General features: G+C 38.6%; 2 protein-coding genes across 3 annotated transcripts; both read right to left on the bottom strand.

Annotated features, from left to right (window-relative positions):
• Positions 1-5217: 5217 nt before the first annotated feature.
• Positions 5218-10487, bottom strand: LOC118808262 (methyltransferase-like protein 7A). The gene is made up of 3 exons (XM_036570804.1): positions 9922-10487; positions 8863-8948; positions 5218-6746 (listed from the first exon to the last, which is right to left on the bottom strand). The coding sequence occupies exons 1-3, from the start codon at positions 10414-10416 to the stop codon at positions 6599-6601; spliced, it is 729 nt and encodes a 242-aa protein (XP_036426697.1). The 5' UTR covers positions 10417-10487; the 3' UTR covers positions 5218-6598.
• Positions 10488-16230: 5743 nt separating this feature from the next.
• Positions 16231-22440, bottom strand: LOC118808261 (methyltransferase-like protein 7A). 2 transcript variants are annotated; one of them, XM_036570802.1, is made up of 3 exons: positions 20777-22440; positions 19762-19847; positions 16231-17568 (listed from the first exon to the last, which is right to left on the bottom strand). In XM_036570802.1, the coding sequence occupies exons 1-3, from the start codon at positions 21269-21271 to the stop codon at positions 17421-17423; spliced, it is 729 nt and encodes a 242-aa protein (XP_036426695.1). In that variant the 5' UTR covers positions 21272-22440; the 3' UTR covers positions 16231-17420. The 2 variants fall into 2 exon arrangements, with proteins under 2 accessions (XP_036426695.1, XP_036426696.1); XM_036570803.1 differs by having other exon boundaries at positions 17481-17568; positions 19720-19847.

The raw sequence follows: 22440 nt of genomic DNA, 5'->3' as shown, positions 1-22440 counted from the left end.
GCGGTAAAGGGGAGACAGCACATACCACTGTTTTCAATAGAGCTGCAGCAGAAAATTCTGTCAAAAGTTACATTTTTCCCACCTTTGGCTGTTGACCACAGCGGTGAGATAAAGCGCTTTGTTGATTGTTTTGAGTGCTATACCATAAAAGAGCACAGACTGTTCTCCTGCCTTATTCCACCTTTAAAAAATACAGTCTACACAGCTAAAGTTTTCCTTTGATAATCATTTTTACCGCTAATGCTGTCACCAGGTCAACATTTACATGGCTTCATGCCACCATCTGCCGTTTACCGCTGTGAGGCACAGAATCTTTTTTTCAGTTCAAACATGAATACTACATAATGACATCACAGTGACATCACAGTCATTTTGTCCTTAACTAAATATGCATGGCTACCACCACACACCTCTTAATATGCATTCTTGACTAATGGAGTTTGTCATCCTTGTACACTACAAACATTACATTAAATAAGCAATAACACCGAATGCATGTTTAACTTAAGTAGAGCACACATCTGTGTTGTACTGTGTACCTAGGATCCTTGCACAGTCAGTGTGACTGTAATTCACAATTTGGCGGCTGCTATATATTAATAACTAACTACTGTGAAGTAAGCATGTAAGATATAGACATAGAGTGAGGAAGTGAAGTCTGGACCTGTCAATGAATTTAAAAAGTACACGGTAAAACACCTGCCTGTCTTACCATGAACTGAAGTGTCATGAAAGTGTCCCTGAAAGTGAAATATGACTAACTGAAGTATTATCAGAGGAAATAAATTTCAACCCCCTGAAAATTATTACTTTTTTAAGTAAGCTTTTAGGAATCTCAACCTTTTGCACCTGCCACATATTTGCACAACCCAAAGTGCTTTGCAAAAGTCAGAGACCACCATTTGAAAATCAAACAAAGAAGCTGCTGGTGTTCTCAAAACAATGGACTGACGACCCTAAAGTCCAGACCTCAGCATCATTGAATGTGTTGGTGATAACCTGATCGTGAGAAGCAGGAAATGCAACCAACTTCAAAAACTCCAGCAGCACTGCTGTGTCTGATCCACTCAGACCAGCACAACACACACTAGCACACCACCACCACATCAGTGTTACTGCAGTGCCGAGAATGATCCACCGCCCAAATAGTACCTGCTCTTTGAGGGTCCATGGGGGTCCTGACCTCTGAAGGACAGGGTAAAAGGGGGCTAACAAAGTATGCAGAGAAACAGATGGACTGCAGTCTGTAATTATAGAACTACAAAGTGCACCTATATAGTAAGTGGAGCTGATAAAATTGACAATGAGCGTAGAAACAAAGAGGCTGCCATAATGTTATGCCTGATCAGTGTATATACATGCATACATATATGCCTTTTTTGAATGGAAATTAAATTAATGGAGGGTTCCACAGTTATAGTTTTTTGATCTGTAAATGGCACAAAAAATGTATTTGTGTTAATAAATGATTATGTATCAAAAGGCAGAACAATCCTTTCACTTGAGATTTCTGTGCTTTGTTAAGGTCTTGTGAAATAACTGTTAGAAATTCTGAGAAGACAGAGTGTCATTCAGTCAGACGCAGAGCATCATGTATTTATGTATTTCTACTACCAGAAAATAACTGGATGCAGTTCCTATCATTGCTGTTCATTTTTGATCAGAGGTGCATTTTCCTTTTTATCTTAAACCTGAAGTTGGTAGACTGTATAAAGTGACTGTAATTCTTGATTGATATGCAAGTATATACCATCAAATTAAAGCTGACATGCTATACTTTAACCTCATAGTCACTGTTTCATTTCATATCCAAACTTCAAATCTGGGGCACAGATCCATAGCAACCAAAATATTGTTTCACTAGTCAGCTACAGTAATTACACTTTCCAGCTCACTGCTGGCCTTGTGGAGAGCCTGTGTGATTTTGGTGGTGGGAAGTGGAGGCAATGCTCTCTGGAGGAAATAAATAGAACTCACTGGTAGTACATACAGGATTGACATTTCAGTCCACCTAGGTGAACACCCATGGAATGTGTTAAGCAATATCACCACAAATAACTGTTTATGTGTACAATGTGTAACTCTGATTCATAGCTTTTTAGCTCATGATCAAGCCTCCAACAGAGTGCAGTTTGTATGATGGCGTGGGATTTAAAGTGTAAAGTAATTGAGACTCTACTGGCCCTGCTCACCTAATAACTACCAGAGCAGACCCTCACACACTGTAGGGTAAACAATTTCTGTAATTTATACAATAATGTAATGTGTTCAAGCCAATAAGACACTTCAAATGTATTTTACAGTTATATACAGTATCCTGTTTAATTCTGGGCAAACATTTACAGCGCAGGCAGATAATATTATATCAAACACCTTATTGTATAGCTATTGTTATATTAAGCACTGAGGCTTTCTGTCTTAGACACTAAATTCACAAGAACATTTTATAACCTTCACTGATCAAACTTTACCCTCAACCTCTATGTTTGCTAGTATTCATACTGGTACATACTGGAATACACTAGTATTCCAGTATGAATCTGATGAAGTCAGTTAGTTCAAACAGTGACTTGATGATTTGTAGGTGAATGAGGCCAGAGTAAACATTGTCTGATTAAAACGTGGTCCAAGCTGATAATAATGGGCAATTTGAAGATAAGTGTAGCCCACAATTGTAGAGGTGTAACTACCTGCAGTGCCGTTGGGTTGATAGTGCTGGGTCTTGAGTTGGAGGGTTGGCGGGGTAACTGGACCCCTAATGGCTTTACTGAACCCCTGACATTACTACACATTAACTTAATAATAAACCTCTCAGTTGAGGTGGGCGATATGGCAAAAAATATAATATTGCGATACTTCAAGAAATTTTCATGATACACAATATGTAATGATATTTGTTTTTCCAGACATCGGATCACGTACTGACACTAAGCATGATATGTTCAGAAAAGCATATCGCTGCTGTCGGAAGAAAATCTCCATTTCTCCATTTTTGTCAGTTTTTGACACATTTGAAAGTGCCTGTTGCCCTTTACATTGTGTGTAAATTTCATGAAGAATAGACCAAAAGAAACGGCCCAAAATGTCTTGGAAAAAAGTCTAGTTCCATTGACTTGACATTAAAAGTAAAGTAGCTTTTTTCATTTTCCTGTAAAGTTATCATTTTGGAGATAGAAGGTTTTCTTCCAACAACAGTGATATTGTATTCTATTATGACATAATTTATCACAATAACGATATACATTTTCATATTGCCTAGCCCTACCTCACACAGTTGCCTACCCTACAGCACCAACTTGGTTAAAACATAGCAATTGAGAGCACATTTTTATCTTACATTCATTTTTTTTGCACTGGGGCCCGTAAGATCCTAGTTACACCTCTGATATAAACACATGTATACGTGTGCTTATACATATGCCCCAATACATACTGTATGTTGTCTATATGTGTAGACACTGTGCCAGAGTGCATGTAAGCAGGACTATGAATGATACGGTTTCTTATGTAACTCATGTAAACCTCTTAATCAGACTATTGTGCTAAATACAACAGATACACTAAAAGTATGTGGACTCCCCTCCTAATTATTTTATTCAGGTGTTTAGCTACACCCATTGCTAGCAAGTGTATCAAATCAAGCACATAGCCATGCAATGGCTTTGTTATAAGATGACACCTTTGCCACGAGTCAATTTGTGAAATTCTTGCCCTGCTAGATCTATCCTGGTCAACTGTAAGTGCTATTATTGTGAAATGGAAGTGCCTAAGAGCAACTACAGCTCAGGAAAGAAGCAGTAGACCACTAAAGCTGGTTGATACAATCTAAAACTCACAGAGTAGGGCTGCAGAGTGCTAAAGCGTGTAGCACGTAAAATTCGTCTATTCTCTGTTGCATCACTCACTCAAGACTGCCTCTGGAAGCAACATCAGTAAGTGAACTGTGAGTCAAGAGATTCATGAGATAGGTTTCCATGGCTGAGCAGCTGCACACAAGCCTAAGCTCATTATGCACAAAGCCAAGAGTCAGCTGGAGCGGTGTAAAGCACGCCGCCACTGGACTTCTGAGCAGTAGAAACGTGTTCTCTGGAGTGATGAATCACACTTCACTATCTGGCAGTCTGATGGACAAATCTGGGTTTGGTGGATGCCAGGAGAATGTTACCTACTCAAAGGCATAGTGCCAACAGTAATGTTTGGTGGAGGAGGGATAATGGTCTGGGGCTATTTTTCACGGTTTGGGCTCTTAGTTCCACTGAAGGGTGATGTTAATGCTACAGCATACAAAGACATTTAGACAATTATATGCTTCCAATTTTGTGGCAACAGTTTGGAGAAGGCTCTTTCCTGTTACAGCATGACTGTGCCCCTGTGCACAAGATGAGGTCCATAAAGACATGGTTTGATGAGTTTGGTGTGGAAGAACTTCAGAGGCCTGCACAGAACCCTGACCCCAACTCCACTGAACACCTTTGGGATCAGCTGAAACGCTGATTACAAGCCAGGCTTTCTCTTCCATTCTCTGACCTCGTAAGTGCTCTTTTGACTGAATGGGCACAAATTCCCACAGACACACTCCAAAATGTTGTGAGAAGCCTTGCCAGAAAAGAGGATTATTATACTCATAAGGGGGAGAGGGTTGGGGAGCAGCTCCATATTAATGCCCATGATTTTGAAATGAGATGTCCAACAAGCTCATTTAGGTGAGATGGTCAGGTGTCCACATACTTTTGGACATGTAGTGTACTTCTGTGGTCGCGCACCTTCTATTGGGAAATATCTCCCAATGAAGTCCCTCTTTTTCACTATTTCAAAACTCTTTGCACACCTCTCTACAGAAACATACTGCTAGGCACAACAAATCATTTAATGCCAGAAAGTTGAACTATCACTGTACAGATTATTTAACGTTAGCCAACATTAGCTGAGTGCAAATGACCCACACTACAGGCTGTACAAACTAAAGTTATCTCAGGGGGGACTACATGACACTAGGTGGAACAAATTGTAACTTGTGCTACAGTCTGTTCAAAAGAAATGAAAAGAAACCAAGCCTTGTGCATTTGGGGTTTTTTTGTTGTTGTACTTAACCGCAATGTCCAAACTGCAGTGTGAACCAAGCCGTGACTTCTGTGTACTGTTACACCCCTAATAACGACTGATTGTTAACCAACGTAACAATAATAATAATAATAATAATAATTATAATAATACTTAGCAAGCTGATATGCAGTTTATTGAATGAAAGAATCTGGGAAATGGAGTTCACTGAATGCATATTTTATTCAAGCAGGGAAAAGAGTTAATGGTTTAGTCCAAATAGAGTGTTGCTGCGCTGTGTTGAGTTTTGAAAAAGTGAAAATGTTTGCTAGCAATCATAAAAAACTGTAAAAGGCCTCAACAGTTCATGATCAAATGGTATTTTATCTAATTTCTAGTTTTCGGGAAGCAGCACAGTTCTGCACCTATTAAAGCACCAAACAATACTGAAGCACTGAAATCAGCTATTAAGGAGAGGGCTGCACTGATGTTACTAGACTTTTAGGAGCAAATAAAATCCAGAGCGCCTTTTACCCCAGGACACTTTTAGGCCTGTGATACCCTACTTTTATTTATGAGACCACTCTCAACATGCTTCTTTCTTATCTCTGCTTATATCTATCACATTGGTAAGTTATTGTCTTCATTCTTGAGATCTTTACTACGTATCTCTTTACAAGGTCTGTCAAGAACTTCATAAATGGGCTTTCAGCTTCTCTTACTGGTACAAAACGTTAATAAATCACTTTTGATAAATTCATGATTCATAAGGCATAATAATGAGACTTCTTTTTACTATGCTACTTATATTACTGAATACATTGCTGTAATGTTTTATCATGTAGGGTATTGTCTTTTACTTTACTCTCATCATTTTGTGTTTGTAACTGTATGTGCTGACTGGCCACGTTGTTCTTGGAAAACAGTTTTTAACCTCAGGGGTCTAACAAGGTAAAATAAAGGTTTAATTATTAAAAAATGTAAACATTTCATCTGGTTACATGTTTACCAAATTATTTCTTGCTACACTTAAAAGCTATACTGATTTAATGAGGGTTTACCATCTGTAGTGAGCATCTGTACGCATAGCACTGCCTTACATACGGTAAGCACAGCATTCCATCAAAGGTACTTCAGTTTGTGTGCTGTGCTTTGCTGCAGCAGTTATCTGGAAGTTCACAGTTATGCCTCCTGGGCACTAGATGGCAGTACGCTTCTTTCATAATCTCTCACACACCAAAACAGATAACTTCAGACTGGACTTGGTGGTATTTCTGGTTTCAAGCTTCAGTGAAATGCATTACAAATCTTGAATACATGTTTCAGGGCCTATAAGGGTAATACTTTTGCACAAATCTCATGAAATATGTCATATTAGCAGTCGGTCACATAGACCGGTCACATATTACATAAGAAAGTCTCACATTTATGAAGACATTTTTACTGATACAATTTACAAACCTTACTTTAGAAGTACTTTTGTGGCTAAAATAGATGTGATATAAAAATATCTGATAGTCCACTGAGCTGTGGCACTGACTGTTTGTGCTGCCAGCCATTATTTCACACCATAACCGACAATGTGTGGTCTGATGAGGGGGAACACTGGAGCCTGGAAGTGGAGAAGGTGCAAATCGGAGAAACCAGCTGCTTCTAGGTGCTTCCAGGTGGCACGAGTAGTCTCACAGCCATGACCGACGTAGTAACTACAACACACAACCAAAACATGCATCTCATAAACACATTCATATGAAATGCTACAGTATCTTCATGTTTAAAAAAGGCAAAGCTTGGCTGTATATGTTGGGCTAGTGTTCTGTTTATTCACACAGAGACGTGGCATGATTCTCCCTTGTAAGCTAGACTGGGGTCGAACTGGGATTCTCAGTTTATTATTGTTATATGAAAAATGTGTGAAATTTAATTAAAACATTATAATTACAAGTTGGCCATCAAATTTATTAAAAATCAATTCATTTGTAAGTGATCTAATGTAGGAAGATGATTTAGCTGCCTTAGAGGAGAATTTAATCCGGCTATGCAACTTATAGCTATCTAACATTACAGCAGGACAGTAAAGAACAAATCTATATAGCAAATTGAAAAATCATGAAACAGCAGAAAGTACTAACAATAAGACACATCGCAAAATATGCTGGACAAAAAAATAAACAAACATGATTGTGGTTCGTTACATAAGGGTGACTGGGTGAGAGTGTAGCTGTCTAGCGGTTTCCTTATAGCACAGTTTATCACATAAAATATTTAAATAGTTTTCATAGTATGATAAATGATTGACATTTTCATCAAAAAGTTCTGCTTGCCTTTCACATACAACTTTTTGTCAGTTTATACTTGTATGTACAATCACTGGCCATTTTATCAGGCAATACCATATAGGTACACTTTATAGGTTTACAGTTACCAACTCCAGGCAATCTGATCCTTCACAATTTATCAGTGTAATTTTCACAGGACCAAAGGCAAAAAAAAACAAAAAACAAAACAACTAGCAGCTTACTAGCCCTGTGTTTTTGCATGGCATCTGTATATGTGGAAAACTTTGGAACACGTGTGCTTTCATAACATTTGGTGAACGTTGTATTCTTTAAATACTGTTACAGTTTCACTACAAATGAAGGAGACTCCATGTGGACGCTAGTGGTTCCGAAATTTCCTCTTGTCCATATGCATCTGCTTGTTATGACCATTGCAACACAGCAACATGACTGTGCAACACAGCAACATGTCATACCAGTGGAACACATGTTTACGTGGTACCACCCAAATAATAACTTAGGATGGTCCTTTTCCATTAAACATGGGTGAGAAATTGTGTAGCAACAGAATAGCTACAGTGAGCAATTGTATACCTACAAAGTGCACCTATATGTTATTCTCATGAAACGGCTAGTGATGTAGGTACGAGATAGGCAGCAACTCAGGATAAAGCAAAGGTGACAGAGATCTGCTCTGGCCCAATTTAACCCCTGCTTATAGCCTATTATTAGAGCTGCTGTGAAATCTCATAAAACCCTGAAGGAACTGTAGTAGAAAGTATTTCTTAGTGGAGCTTACACAATACTTCCTATAAAGGTACCCCAGGACCCCAACACCCAAAGAGAATTAGACCTTGACTAATGTAGTGGAACATAGTAGTGTTGATTCACTGATATGATAAACGATATTTTATCCCAGCTAAAATAAAAAGAAACTAAATTGTATGTGATCACTGCCCCCCAAAAGAAAAAGTATCTCCATTTTTTTATTTTCACTTTTCAACATCATTTGCGCACCAGAGTGGCCCTTCACATTGTGTAAAAAATTCATAAAAAAATAGACCAACATAAATGCTCCAAAATGACTCAAAATAAAATCTCTTTACATTAACTTAAAAGTAAATAATGTTTTGCCATCTCTTGTAAAGTGGCCATTTTGGAGATACTTGTTTTTCTTTGGACAGTGACGAAATGTAAATTATAAAGCGTGTAAATATTTAAATAATAAAAAAATCTAAAGTATTAAAAACAAACAAAAACTGAATATACTAAACAGTGTTAATATTTAAAACTGGATCTTGGTTTCTTCTGAGGGTATTTCATTTGATGTCTTTCATAGAAACCACTGTCGAAGATTCTTATTAACTCTAGGGTCTGTGATTATCAGGCATATTTTGTTTGTGAAAAATCTAATCAAATCTTGACCTCAGATTTACAATTCACATAGAACCTTTACATATGTGTATTATAACACTCCTATATGAATCTGTGTACTGTAGGACTTTCACTGAGTTGTGCAGCTGTGTGTGTGTGTGTTCAGTACATGAAAGGCTGGAAAACATGCTGAAAGAAGTATATCCAGGTCGAGGAGTCGGCCTCCACATGCTCCAAGAAGAAGAATGCTCCACCCTGTAAGACAAAACAGTAAAGTCACTGTGCTCTGCTGCCATTTTGTGACCTTTACTGCTAAAATGTTATACTCTCAATCTCTGGGTTTCCATGTACACTAATATTCCAGAATGAATCTGATTAAGTCAGCTAGTTCAAATAAGCCACGATCTGAATAAGGTCTGAGTTGAAGTAAACACAGTCTGATTAAAAGTTTCAGGTTGATATTAAGAGGCTATTTCTAGTTTAATGTAGCCATGTTAACACCTTAATCATACCAGGACTAAGTCTGAGGTTTTGTGAGATTGCTGGCCACCTTACTTTATCAGTATGAACACTATGATTAGCATTGTAACAGCATTACATGAGTGTGGGCAACTACAGTCACAATAGACAAATATATATATATATATATATATATATATATATATATATATATATATATATAAAGCTTTCTGTTGCATCCGTTTAATATTGGGATTCAACCCAAGTGCATGTAAACTGGACTATGAACCGATACAGTTTCTTATGTAGCTTGAAATGTTTACACAATCAGACTACTGTGTGCATGGAAACTTAGCCAAGAGATCTGAGCCTGAACATATCTGGAGCCAGTGCTTTAAACAAGTTCAAACAGCAAGAACTACATGCTCAAAGAAGATGGTTCTCCAAGGGTTCTTTAGTAAGGGCAATGGTTTTATTTAATACTATGAGTTACAGAATGTATTGTAAATGTCCTATATAGCACCATAACGGGTTCTTCTATTATAAGCTATATAGAACCCTTTATAGAACACATTCTTCAATATGTACAATCATTTCACCACGCAAAGAACCATTTAAGCATCAAGTGGAACTATTCTACATGGAACTCACTGTACTAAATACAACCATTGCCTTTTCTAAAGAACGCATTAAGAACCATCTTTTTAAAAGCGTAACACTAAGAACGGGGTGTTTAACCGGTTTGAGGGGATGACAATAACTTCCTTACCGGTCTCAGGACTCTTATGGCCTCCTGGATAACCTTGGGAGTGTTTTTAACCGAGCACAGAACGAGTGTGCAGACCACCACGTCCATAGAATTGTCCTCCACGACCCTCAGGTCCTCCCCAGGCGCCACTACGAAGTTCTCGTACACCAGGTGGTCGTTCTTGTCCATGCTTTTCTGCAGGTAATCCTTAAAGTGAGGGTTAGGGTCGGTGCAGGTGATCTTGCAGCCGCTCGGGTAGTGCTGAAAGTTGGCCCCGCTGCCGCAGCCCACCTCCAGCAGGCGCAGCGGCCCATCGCGCGGAGAGAAGCGCATCAGGTCGCGAAACAGCTCGCGCTTCTTCTCGTTCATCTTGCTGTTGTACGACAAGCTAATCTTGTACATGAGGGCAGGAAACATGCGCTTGTAGAATCGGTACACACCCAGAAGCTCCGCCAGCTGCAGCGGCAGCATGAGGATTTTCACCACCAAAGTACAGGCGTGCATTAAAATCGACATCTCGGCCACAGACGTGGAAAAGCAGCTCAACAAACGAACGTAGTCTGCTGACCCTTATGAACTCACAGAGCTAAGACAGGAGTGACGGAGGAGGAGCTTCCTGCGATGGGATTGGCTGGAACTGACTGTGCCGCCTTGTAGTTCAGACTCTCAGAGTCATTTTGTTTTCATTTTGTTGTTTTGTACAATTTCTGTCCTGTGACGTTTTCCCTGTCCGCCGTCCTGGTCTTTTTATTTCTAAATTCTTGCTGTTATTCCGTTATTAATCTAATGGCCTTCGATCTAGTAACCACCACAGTGCAAAAGGGGTTCTTAAAAATAACAAATAGATCATTTTAACATTACTGACTTGTGTCAGAAAGACACGTCATACAATGTTAAAGCCGTCCCCCACAGCGGACTGTACCACTTTTTAACTTGATGTCTCAACCCTACATTAGCCTACATAGTCATTTACTGTGAAAAGGAAGATTTAAGTGTTTTGGTACTGAAATATGTAGGGGTTAGCTTTTGAAGTATGTTTGTCTTAATGGTACACTACATTACATTAAATAAGCAATAACACCAAATGCATGCTTAACTTTTGTTCACTAGAGCACACATTTGTGTTGTAATATGTACCTAGAATCTCTGCACAGTCAGTGTGACTGTGTAATTCACAATTTGGCAGCTGTTATACATTAATCAGTAACTACTGTGAAGAAAGCATGTAGGATACATAGCTATGAGAGTAAAAAACTGAAATCTGGTCCTGTCAGTGTGTTCTTGGATATTAAGAGTTCTAAAAATACACAGTAAAACACCTGCCTGTTTTAACCATTAGCTGAAGTGTCATGAAAGTGATCCTGAAAGTGAAATATGACTGAAGTATTATCTGAGGAAATACATTTCAAACCCTTGCAAATTATGACTTTTATCAAAGTAAGTTTTTAATAATCCCAGTCTTTGCACCGGCCACATATTTGCACAACACACAGTACTTTGCAAAAGTCAGAGACCACCATTTGTAAATCAAAGAAAGAAGCTGCTGGTGTTCTCAGAACAATAGACTGACCACCCCAGATGAGTCCAGTCCTCAACACTGGAGCCAGTGCTTTAAACAAGTTCAACCAACCGGTCTGAAAGGAATTTAGCAAACAACAGTAAGGTCATGGAAGGCATAGTGCCAACGGTAAAGTTTGGAGGAGGAGAGATAATAGTGTGGGGCTGTTTTTCATGCTTTGGGCTTGGCCCTTTAGTTCCAGTAAAGGGTGATGTTAATGCTACAACATACAAAGACATTTAGACAATTATAAGCTTCCAATTTTGTGGCAACAGTTTGGGGAAGGCTCTTTCTTGTTCCAGCATGACTGTGCCCCTGTGCACAAAGTGAGGTCCATAAAGACATGGTTTGATGAGTTTGGTGTGGAAGAACTCCAGTGGCCTGCACAGAACCCTGACTCCAACTCCACTGAACACCTTTGGGATGAACTTTTGGGATGTTTTTGTCCAACATCGGTGTCTGACACGATAAATGCTCTTTTGACTGCCTGGCCACAAATTCCCACAGACACACCACAAAATGTGAAAAGCTTTGCCAGAAAAGAGAAGCTTGTTATAGTCATAAGGGGAGATCAGAGTAGCTCCATATTAATGCCATGATTTTGAAATTGGTGGTTCAACAAGCACATTTAGGTGTGATGGTCAAGTGTCCACATATTTTTGGGCATATAATGTACCTCTATGATTGCTTACCCTCTATATCTGGAACTCTCCCAATGTAGTCCCTCTATTTCAGTATAATAAAACTTTTCGCACAACTCTCTACAGAAACATGCTGCTTGGCACAACAGATCATTTAATGCTCAAACAGCTCTAGAGCTAATAAAACACTGACCACCCCAGATGAGTCCAGTCCTCAACATCATTGAACATGTTGGAGATAACTTGGATTGTGAGAAGCAGGAAATGCGACCAACTTCTAAGACTGAACCTTGGAGGTGTGGAAAACTATCTCTGCAGATTTCTTTAATAAACTGAAAGCAAGTTAAAAAGAATTTAAGCTGTAATAAAGGAAAATGGTGGACACACAAAATACTGTAAAATATGAAATTATATTTAGTTATTGTGGCTTCTGTGTAGTTACACACATACATACGTACATATATGCCCTTTTTAATTGGAAATTAAATGAATGGAGGGTGGCCTCTGACCTTTCCACAGTTATTAGCTTTGGATCTGTAAATGGCACAAAAAATGTGTTTGTGTTAATAAATGATTATGTATCAAAAGGCAGAACAATCCTTTCACTCAAGATTTCTGTGCTTTTTTAAGGTCTTGTAAAATAGCTGTTAGAAATTCTATGAAGACAAAGTATCATTCAGTCAGACACAGAGCATCATGTATTTATGTATTTTTAATAACAGAAAATAACTGGATGCAGTTCCTATCATTGCTGTTCATTTTTGATCAGAGGTGCACTTTCCTTTTTATCTTAACCCTAAAGTTGGTAGACTGTATAAAATGACTGTAATTCCTGATTGATATGGAAATACATACCATCAAATTAAAGCTGTAATGCTGTACTTTAACCTCATAGTCACTGTTTCATTTTAACTCCAAAGTTCAAACTTCAAATTTGGGGCACAGAACCATAGCAAACAAAATATTGTGTCACTGGTCAACTACAATAATTATTCTTTCCAGCTCACTGCTGCGCTTGTGGAGACACTGTGTGATTTTGGTGGTGGGTAGTGGAGGCAATGCTGTCTGGAGAAAAGTAAGAAATAAAAGTTATTAAATAGTAATAAGAAGCTGATAAGTTGTCGCTCTAAGTAAGTACAGGATTGACAATTCAGTCCGCCTAGGTGAACACCCATGCAATGTTTTAAGCAATATCACCACAAATAACTGTTTATGTGTATAATGTGTAACTCAGAGCATCTGATTCATAGCTTTTTAGCTTATAATCAAGTCTTGAGGCTTTTTGTCTTAGACACTAAATTGACATGAACATTTTAGAACCTTCACTGATCAAACTTTACCCTCAACCTCTGTGTTTACATATACACTAATTTTCCAGTATGAATCTTATGAAGTCAGTTAGTTCAAACAGTGATTTGATGATTTGTTGGTAAATAAGGCCAGACTAACATTGTCTGATTAAAACATGTGGTCCAAGCTGATATTAATGGGCAATTTGAAGATAAATTTAGCCCCCAATTGTAGAGGTATAACTAACCTGCAGTGCCGGTGGGTCAATCGCACTGGGTCTTGACTGGGGGGAGTTGGTGGGATGACTTGACCCCTAATGTCTATACTGGACCCCTTACATCACTACTTATGTAATTTTACACCTATGACTTTTATTAATAACTTCATAAAATACTTCACACCGGAGGTGGGCGATATGGCAAAGATATAATATTGCGATACTTAAAGAAATTGTCATGATACACAATATGTAACAATATTTATTTTTTCAGACATCTGATCATGTAGAACAGAGAAAGAGGAAACAGAAGTGCTACGTTTACTACCATATTTTGGATTCAAAGGTTTTTTTTACATATTTGGCATACTGTGTTGCACTAAATTCAGTATAATGAAACAGGGAGTTGGTCAGTGTTCTACACATACTGACAATAAGCACGATATGTTTAGAAAAGCATATTGTATTGTATTATGACATAATTTATGACAATGGCTATATATATTTTAAGACTGTCCAGTCCTACCTCACCAAATTTAAACCTTACATTCATCTTTTTTTGCACTAGGGCTCATAAGACCCCATTTACACCTCTGGTATAAATGCATGTATATGTGTGCTTATACATACGCACCAATACATACCGTATGTCGTCTATATGTATAGGCGCTGTGCCACATTGCATGTAAGCAGGACTATAAACCATTACAGTTTTTTATGTAACTCATGTAAACATCTTAATCAGACTACTGTGTGAATAGAAACTCAGCCCAGAGATCTGAGCCAAGCAGCCTGAACATATCTGGAGCCAGTGCTTTAAACAAGTTCAACCAACCGGTCTGAAAGGAATTTAGCAAACAACAGTAAGGTCATGGAAGGCATAGTGCCAACGGTAAAGTTTGGAGGAGGAGAGATAATAGTGTGGGGCTGTTTTTCATGCTTTGGGCTTGGCCCTTTAGTTCCAGTAAAGGGTGATGTTAATGCTACAACATACAAAGACATTTAGACAATTATAAGCTTCCAATTTTGTGGCAACAGTTTGGGGAAGGCTCTTTCTTGTTCCAGCATGACTGTGCCCCTGTGCACAAAGTGAGGTCCATAAAGACATGGTTTGATGAGTTTGGTGTGGAAGAACTCCAGTGGCCTGCACAGAACCCTGACTCCAACTCCACTGAACACCTTTGGGATGAACTTTTGGGATGTTTTTGTCCAACATCGGTGTCTGACACGATAAATGCTCTTTTGACTGCCTGGCCACAAATTCCCACAGACACACCACAAAATGTGAAAAGCTTTGCCAGAAAAGAGAAGCTTGTTATAGTCATAAGGGGAGATCAGAGTAGCTCCATATTAATGCCATGATTTTGAAATTGGTGGGTTCAACAAGCACATTTAGGTGTGATGGTCAAGTGTCCACATATTTTTGGGCATATAATGTACCTCTATGATTGCTTACCCTCTATATCTGGAACTCTCCCAATGTAGTCCCTCTATTTCAGTATAATAAAACTTTTCGCACAACTCTCTACAGAAACATGCTGCTTGGCACAACAGATCATTTAATGCTCAAACAGCTCTAGAGCTAATAAAACACTGCAAACACGTCTCAACATACACTAATTCTATCAAAACATCAACACTAATTATCCTGCAACAAGCTCACTTTACCTAATATTAACAACATTCAGCATAGACCCACTATTTTAGTAAATCTATGAAGTAGCAAAGATTTATTGCCCTATTATTGTTTGCTTTGTATTGTATTTTTTCTTTGATCATGTAAACAATGTACAGTTTTTTTCCCATTTTTTTTTATTACATCAGAAAAACATTACAAAACAGAATGCTGTGTCTTTACTGTGTAGGAACAAATGGAGGTAACAGAAACAAGTGTTCACAGATGAAGGAATGCTTAGTCTACCTGGTCTGCATCATTTGGCCACATGTTCTCTCTTGCTTATACACAGTGTTGGGCCCTCAGTGGACAATTCCCCAAATGACTCTAGAAGAGACGGCTTTTTATAGAAGATGGAAATCAGTTGCAATCTGCAGTTTATCTCCATAACCACTAGGGGTGTGACACTACATGAGTTTGAGGTGTTTGAACAGTGAGCGAGGGGTGAGGAAGGCAGCTATCAAGATAAATAAAAAGAGAGAGAATTAAGAAAAAACACACACACACTAGCTGAAATTAAACAAATGAAACTGGACTTTTTCCTGTCCACGGCCTGCAGTATTTCTGTACTTGTGAGGAGATTCAACACGAAGCCTTACAATTTTCTTTAGTTTCTCTGCTCCTAACTACAAAATCTGAACTTGAACTCTCACTGTACAGATTATTTAATGTTAGCAAACATTAATTGAGTGCAAATGACTCACACTACAGGCTGTACCAACAACAGTTATCTCAAGGGGAGACTACATGGTGTAACACACTGTAACTTGCGCAAATGTCTGTTCAAAATAAATGAAATCTAGCCTTGTGTATGTGGGTGTGTTTCGTTGTACCGAACCGTGATGTCCAAACTGAGGTGTGAACCGAGCCGTGACTTTCGTATACTGGTTGTACCCCTAATAACCACTGATTGTTGTCCACTGTAATAATACTACTAATAATAAGACTCAGCAAGCTGATATGCAGTTTATTGAATGAAAGAACCTGGGAAATGGTGTTAAATGCATATCTTATTCAAGCAGGGAAAAAACAGTAAATGTTTTGTTTCAAACAGAGTGTTGCTGCGCTGACTGTACTAAAAGTTTTTTTAAAAAAAAGTGAAAATGCTTGCTAAAAATCAGAAAAACTGTTAAAGGATCATAAAAGCAGTTCATGATCAAATGGCATTTTATCTAAATTCTAGTTTTAAGAAAGCAGCCTAGTAATTCACCTATTAAAGCAGCAAAAAATACTCAAGCACTTAACACAGGTGTTAAGGAGAGGGCTCCGTAGATGTTACTTGTTTTCTGTAAAATAAAATCCAGGGTACCTTTTACCCCAGGACAATTTCAGGCCTGTTGTACTCTACTGTTATTTATCACACTTCTGTCTTATCTCTGCTCATATTTATCACATAATACTGGTAAATTATTGTCTTCATTTGCCACGTATCTCTTTACAAAGTCTGTCAAGAACCTCATAAATGAGCTTTCAGTTCCTCTTATCCTCTTACTGGTACAATACATTAATATATCATGTTTGATAACTTCATAATTCATAAGGTATAATAGTAAGGCTTGGTTTTACTGTGGTACTTGTATTAATAAATACTTTGCTGTAATGTTTTACTATGTAGGGCATTGTCTTTTACTTTACTCTTATCATATTGTGTTTGTATGTGCTGATTGGCCATATTGTTCTCAGAAATGAACAGCACTGCATACAGTAAGCACAGGATTCCATCAAAGGTATTTGTGTCCTTTGCTTTGCTGCAGTATTTATCTGGAAAAATTCACAGTTATGCCTCCTGGGCACTAGATGGCAATACAACTCTTTCATAATCTCTCACACACCAAAACAGATAACTTCAGACTGGACTTTGTGGTATTTCCAGTTTCAAACTTCAGTGAAATACATTACAAATCTTGAATACATGTTTCATGTAAGGGACATACTGTTCACAAATCTCATGAAATACTACATATTAGTAGTTGGTAACACAATCTTCTTATTACATAAGAAAGTCTTACACTTATTAAAACATTTTTAGTGATAGAAGTTAGAAAAGTTACATTAGAAGTACTTTTGTGTCTAAAATAGATGTGATATAAAAATATCTGATAGTCCACTGAGCTGTGGCACTGACTGTTTGTGCTGCCATTATTTCACGCCGTAACCGACAATGTGTGGTCTGACGAGGATGAACAATGGTGCCTGAAAGTGGCGAAGGTGCAAGTCGGAGAAACCAGCTGCCTCTAAGTGCTTCCAGGTGGCACGAGTAGTCTCACAGCCATCAATAAAGTAGTACCTACAACACACAATCAAAACATGCATCTCATGAACACAATCCACCAAATGCTACAGTATCTTAATGTTAAAAAAGGCAAAGCTTGGCTGTACAAATGTTGGGCTAGTGTTCTGTTTATTCACACGGAGACGTCGCATAATTGTAAACTAAACTGGGATTTAGGATTAACAGTTTATTATTGTTATATGGAGTCCCACGAAACCTCAAATATTAGGTTTCATGAATACAGTATGATAAATGATTAACATTTTCATCAAAAAGCTCTGCTTGTCTTTCACATACAACCATTCGCCAGTTTATTAGGTGCACCTTCCTTGTACCTGCAATCATTGGCCATTTTATCAGGCAATTACCTTATAGGTACACATTGCAGGTTTACAGTTTCTGACTCCAGCCGATCAGATTCCTCACAATTTATTATTGTAATATTCAAAAGCCAAAAAAACAAACAGCTACCAGTTTACTAGCCCCGTGTTTTTGCATGTCATTTATATTTGTGGAAAACTTTGGAGCGTGTGCTTTCACAACACTGGCAAATGTTGTATTCTTTAAATGCTGTGACAGATTCACTACATATGAAGGAGACTCCATGTGGACCCCAGTGATAACAAAATCTCCTCTTGTCCATAAGCCACTGCTTCTTATGAATATTGTCTAATGTTTTATTAGCTCATAACAGGTAGCATATACATATGTGTTGTTACATCTACTTCATGGTTAGTGATGTCTCTGGGTCATAGATATTAGTATTTAAAATAAGAAATTAACCTATTAAAATCCCAGGCTTTTTACATACTAAGACTTATTATTCAGTAACTACAGGGTCTTCAGAGCAAACTGTTTGAGCTATTCTTAGGTTACAGAAGTGTGTAATAAACTTTGGGCCTGCAGGTGAGCCCTGGCCACTTAAGGGGTTAAATAAAAAAGTTCTCTCATTAGGTGAGGGACTAGGGGAGTTAGGCCCATTGACCTTGCTTTGGGTAGTACTGGACAAGAGAACTAGCACAAATTGTGAATGGAAAAAAGTCTGTAACTGTACAACAAAGTAAGTGTCTAACAAAGTGGACAAGAAGTGTACACAGTGTTTAAAGCTCTTCCAATAAAGGTGGGTGACAAATTGTGCAGCATCAGAATAGCTACAGTGAGTAATTGTATACCTACAAAGTGCACCTATATGTTAATCTCATAAAATGGCTAATGATGTAGGTACAAGGATAGGTAGAAACTCAGGCTAAAGCAAAGGTGACACAGATCTGCTCTGGCCCCAGTTAACCCCTGCTTATAGCCTATTAGTAGAGCTGCTGTGAAATCTTATAAAACCCTGAAGGAGCTGTGATAGGAAGTATCTCTTAGTGTAGATCACACAATATTTCCTAAAAAGTACCCCAGGACCCCAACACCCAAAGAGAATTAGACTTTGAATAATGTAATGGAACATAGTAGTGTTGATTTACTGATATGATAAATTAGATTTTATCCCAGCTAAGATTAAAAAACTATCATTGCTGTCCAAGAAAATAAAGTATTTTTTATTTTCACTTTTCAACATCATTTGAGCACAGCAGTTGCCCCTTATATTGTTTAAAACATTTATGACAAATAGACCAACAGAAATGCTACAAAATTGCTTGAAATAAAACCTCTTTACATTAACTTCCATTACATGTTTTGCCATCTCCTGTAAAGTTGCCATTTTGGAGATACTTGTTTTTACTTTGGACAGAGACGATATGTAGATTCTGAAGGGTTTAATGATTTCAGCCATCAAAAAATCTAAAGTTTCAAATCCAAGCAAAAACTGAATGTACTTAACAGTATTAAAAATCAACACTGGATCTTAGATTCTTATGAGGGCATCTCGTCTGACCATTAGTAATCAAAACTAAGCATCTGGGTGCATCCTATCAGAGAAAGACTAACATTGAAGGAGGAAGGGCTTACGATATACACACATCCATGCCCAAAATCACCCCCCCCCCCAAGATACTTATCAACTCTAGGGGCTGCAATTGTCACAATTATTTTGTTTGCAAAAAATCTAAAGCTTGACTTTGACTCTGAAGCTTGACTTTAGAATCGGAATTCGTATAGAACCATTAAATACTATTTGTGTATTATAACACTCCTATATGAATCTGTGTATCTTAGTACTTTCACTGAGTTGTGCAGCTGTTTGTATGTGTGTCTCAGTACATGAAAGGCTGGAAAACATGCTGAAAGAAGTATAACCAGGTCGACGGGTCGGCCACCACATGCTCCAAAAAGAAGAACGCTCCACCCTGTAAAACAAAACAGTAAAGTTACTGTGCTCTGTTGCCATTTTGTAACATTTACTAATTACATTTTACCCTCAATCTCTGGGTTTCCATGTACACTAATATTCCAGAATGAATCTTATAAAGTCAGTTAGTTCAAATAGGCCACGATATGACTAATGTCTTACTTGGAGCAAACACAGTCTGATTAAAGGTTTCAGGCTGATATTACACTATTTCTAATTTAATGTAGCCATGTTAACACCTTAATCATACCAGGACTAAGTCTGAAGTTTTGTGAGATTGCAGGTCACCTTACTTTATCACTCCTGTCTTTAGCTAAACATCAGTGGCAAACCTGTATGATCAGCATTTTAACAGCATCATGTGAGTGAGTGGATGTACAGTCATAACAGACAAAAACATGTATATGCATATGGAAATACATATGTATATTTATTCTTACAGATGTTTACAGGTACATACAAGCATGTATATGGTGAGTATATGTACATGTGTATATTAAGCTCTCTGTTGCATCTGTTTAATATTGGGATTGTACCCAAGTGCATGTAAACTGTACAATGCGCTGATACAGTTTCTCATGTTGCTCATGTAAAAATTTTAGTCAAAAGCTGTGTGCATGGAAACTCAGCCCAGAGATCTGAGCCAGCCTGAACAACAGCCTGAACATATCTGGAGCCAGGGCTGTAAACAAGTTCAAACAGCATGTATTGTATATGGTTCTATAAAGCACCAAAAAGGGTTCTTCTATTGTTATAAGCTTGACATCATGACAATAGAAGAATCCTTTTTGGTAGAACCACTTTACCATGCAAAGGCCTATTTAAGCATCAAGTGGTTCTAAGAACCATCTTTTTAAAAGCGTAACACTAAGAACAGGGTATTTACCAGTTTGAGGGGGATTTAGCAGAGGACAATAACCCGCTTACCGGTCTCAGGACTCTTTTGGCCTCCTGGATAACCTTGGGTGTGTTTTTAACCGAGCACAGAACGAGTGTGCAGACCACCACGTCCATAGAATTGTCCTCCACGACCCTCAGGTCCTCCCCAGGCACCACTACGAAGTCCTCGTACACCAGGTGGTCGTTCGTGTCCATGCTTTTCTGCAGGTAATCCTTGAAATGAGGGTTAGGGTCGGTGCAGGTGATCTTGCAGCCGCTCGGGTAGTGCTGGAAGTTGGCCCCGCTACCGCAGCCCACCTCCAGCAGGCGCAGCGGCCCATCGCGGGGGGAGAAGCGCAGCAGCTCGCGGAACAGTTCGCGCTTCTTCTCATTCATCTGGCTGTTGTACGACAAGCTGAACCTGTACATGAGAGCGGGAAACACGCGCTTATAGAGTCGTAACAGACCCAGAAGCTCCGCCAACAGCAGCGGCAGCATGAGGATCTTTATCACCAAAGCGCAGGCGTGCGCTAAAACCGACATCTCGGCCACAGAAGCGGACAAGCAGCTCAACAAGCGAATGTAATCTGGTCTGCTGACCCTTATAAACTCACAGAGCTAAGACAGGAGTGACGGAGGAGGAGACTCCTGCGATGGGATTGGCTGGAACTGACTGTGCCGACTTGTAGTTCAGACTCTCAGCCTACTTGATCTGAATGTTTTAGTTTTCATTTTGTTGTATTTTACAAGTTCTGTCCTCCTCCTTGTCCGCCTTCCTGGACTTTTTATTTCTAAATTCTTGCTGTTATTCCGTCATTAATCTTCTGACCTTTGATCCAGTAACCACCAGAGTGTGAAAGGCGTTCTTACAAATGAATAATTAAATAAAATTCCCTACTTGTGTCAGAAAGACACGTCATACAATGTTAAAGCCCTCCACCGAAGACTGTACCACTTCTTAACTTTATGACTGTCGCAGCTCTACATTAGCCTACAAAATCACTCACTGTGAAGAGGAAGATTTAAGTATTTATGTAGTGAAACATGTAGGAGGTAGTTTTTGCCCTCCCCCCACCCCCCAAAAAGTAAGGTACATTAAACATTATATTGTAGCCTACATTTTTTTTTTCGTATTTATGGCACCAGTTAACATGTAAATCTGAACAGCATCGTATGAATGTTGACATTTTGAGTGTTTCATTTATACGCTTTTATGAAATGATGAAATAGCTCGTAGCTGATAGGGAAAAGTTGAGGCGTGTGAGAAATAGACCTCGAGAGTCATGTCGTCATTCTGCACTTAACATCATGCCCACATTAGGAACACTGGATCTAGGCCGTTATTCTTAATGGGAAAAATGAGTGTTTTGGGTGTTATTGTGTGCTGTGGTAAACAAACACGCTCTCAGTCTGATATGTGTTGTCTGGTGTTCATCCCCCAACCCCGACCCCCCCTAGTGTAACTAGTTCCTCTGAACTACGAGGCCATTTAGCAGTCAAAATACGAATAATGCTACATTAATGCTACAAGCAAACTAGAACTCCTGCACTTCGGAGTGATATATTTATATATCAACACCAGTTCCTCAAACTGTTGGCTACTACTAAAAAAACTTAACTACCACATTTAACAAAGCTTGCTGTTTTGCTTACCTCCACACCAGCTGGTGTGTGTCTAATAGTCCTAGATCAAATTGAAATAATATCCAACA

The sequence above is a fragment of the Colossoma macropomum genome, unplaced genomic scaffold (genome assembly GCF_904425465.1).
Source record: "Colossoma macropomum unplaced genomic scaffold, Colossoma_macropomum, whole genome shotgun sequence".
Taxonomy (NCBI): domain Eukaryota; kingdom Metazoa; phylum Chordata; class Actinopteri; order Characiformes; family Serrasalmidae; genus Colossoma; species Colossoma macropomum.
The sequence above is the reverse complement of the archived record's forward strand: the minus strand, read 5'-3'. Positions and strand labels throughout refer to the sequence as shown.

Excerpts from the sequence above, each read along its gene's own strand:
- LOC118808262 (XM_036570804.1), bottom strand. The coding sequence starts at position 10,416 with ATGTCGATTTTAATGCACGCCTGTACTTTGGTGGTGAAAATCCTCATG. Across the intron at positions 8,949-9,921 it reads CCATAAGAGTCCTGAGACCG|GGTGGAGCATTCTTCTTCTT; the intron begins GTAAGGAAGTTA and ends TTTGTCTTACAG. Across the intron at positions 6,747-8,862 it reads CATGTTTTCCAGCCTTTCAT|TTACTACGTCGGTCATGGCT; the intron begins GTACTGAACACA and ends TGTGTGTTGTAG.
- LOC118808261 (XM_036570802.1), bottom strand. The coding sequence starts at position 21,271 with ATGTCGGTTTTAGCGCACGCCTGCGCTTTGGTGATAAAGATCCTCATG. Across the intron at positions 19,848-20,776 it reads CCAAAAGAGTCCTGAGACCG|GGTGGAGCGTTCTTCTTTTT; the intron begins GTAAGCGGGTTA and ends TTTGTTTTACAG. Across the intron at positions 17,569-19,761 it reads CATGTTTTCCAGCCTTTCAT|GTACTACTTTATTGATGGCT; the intron begins GTACTGAGACAC and ends TGTGTGTTGTAG.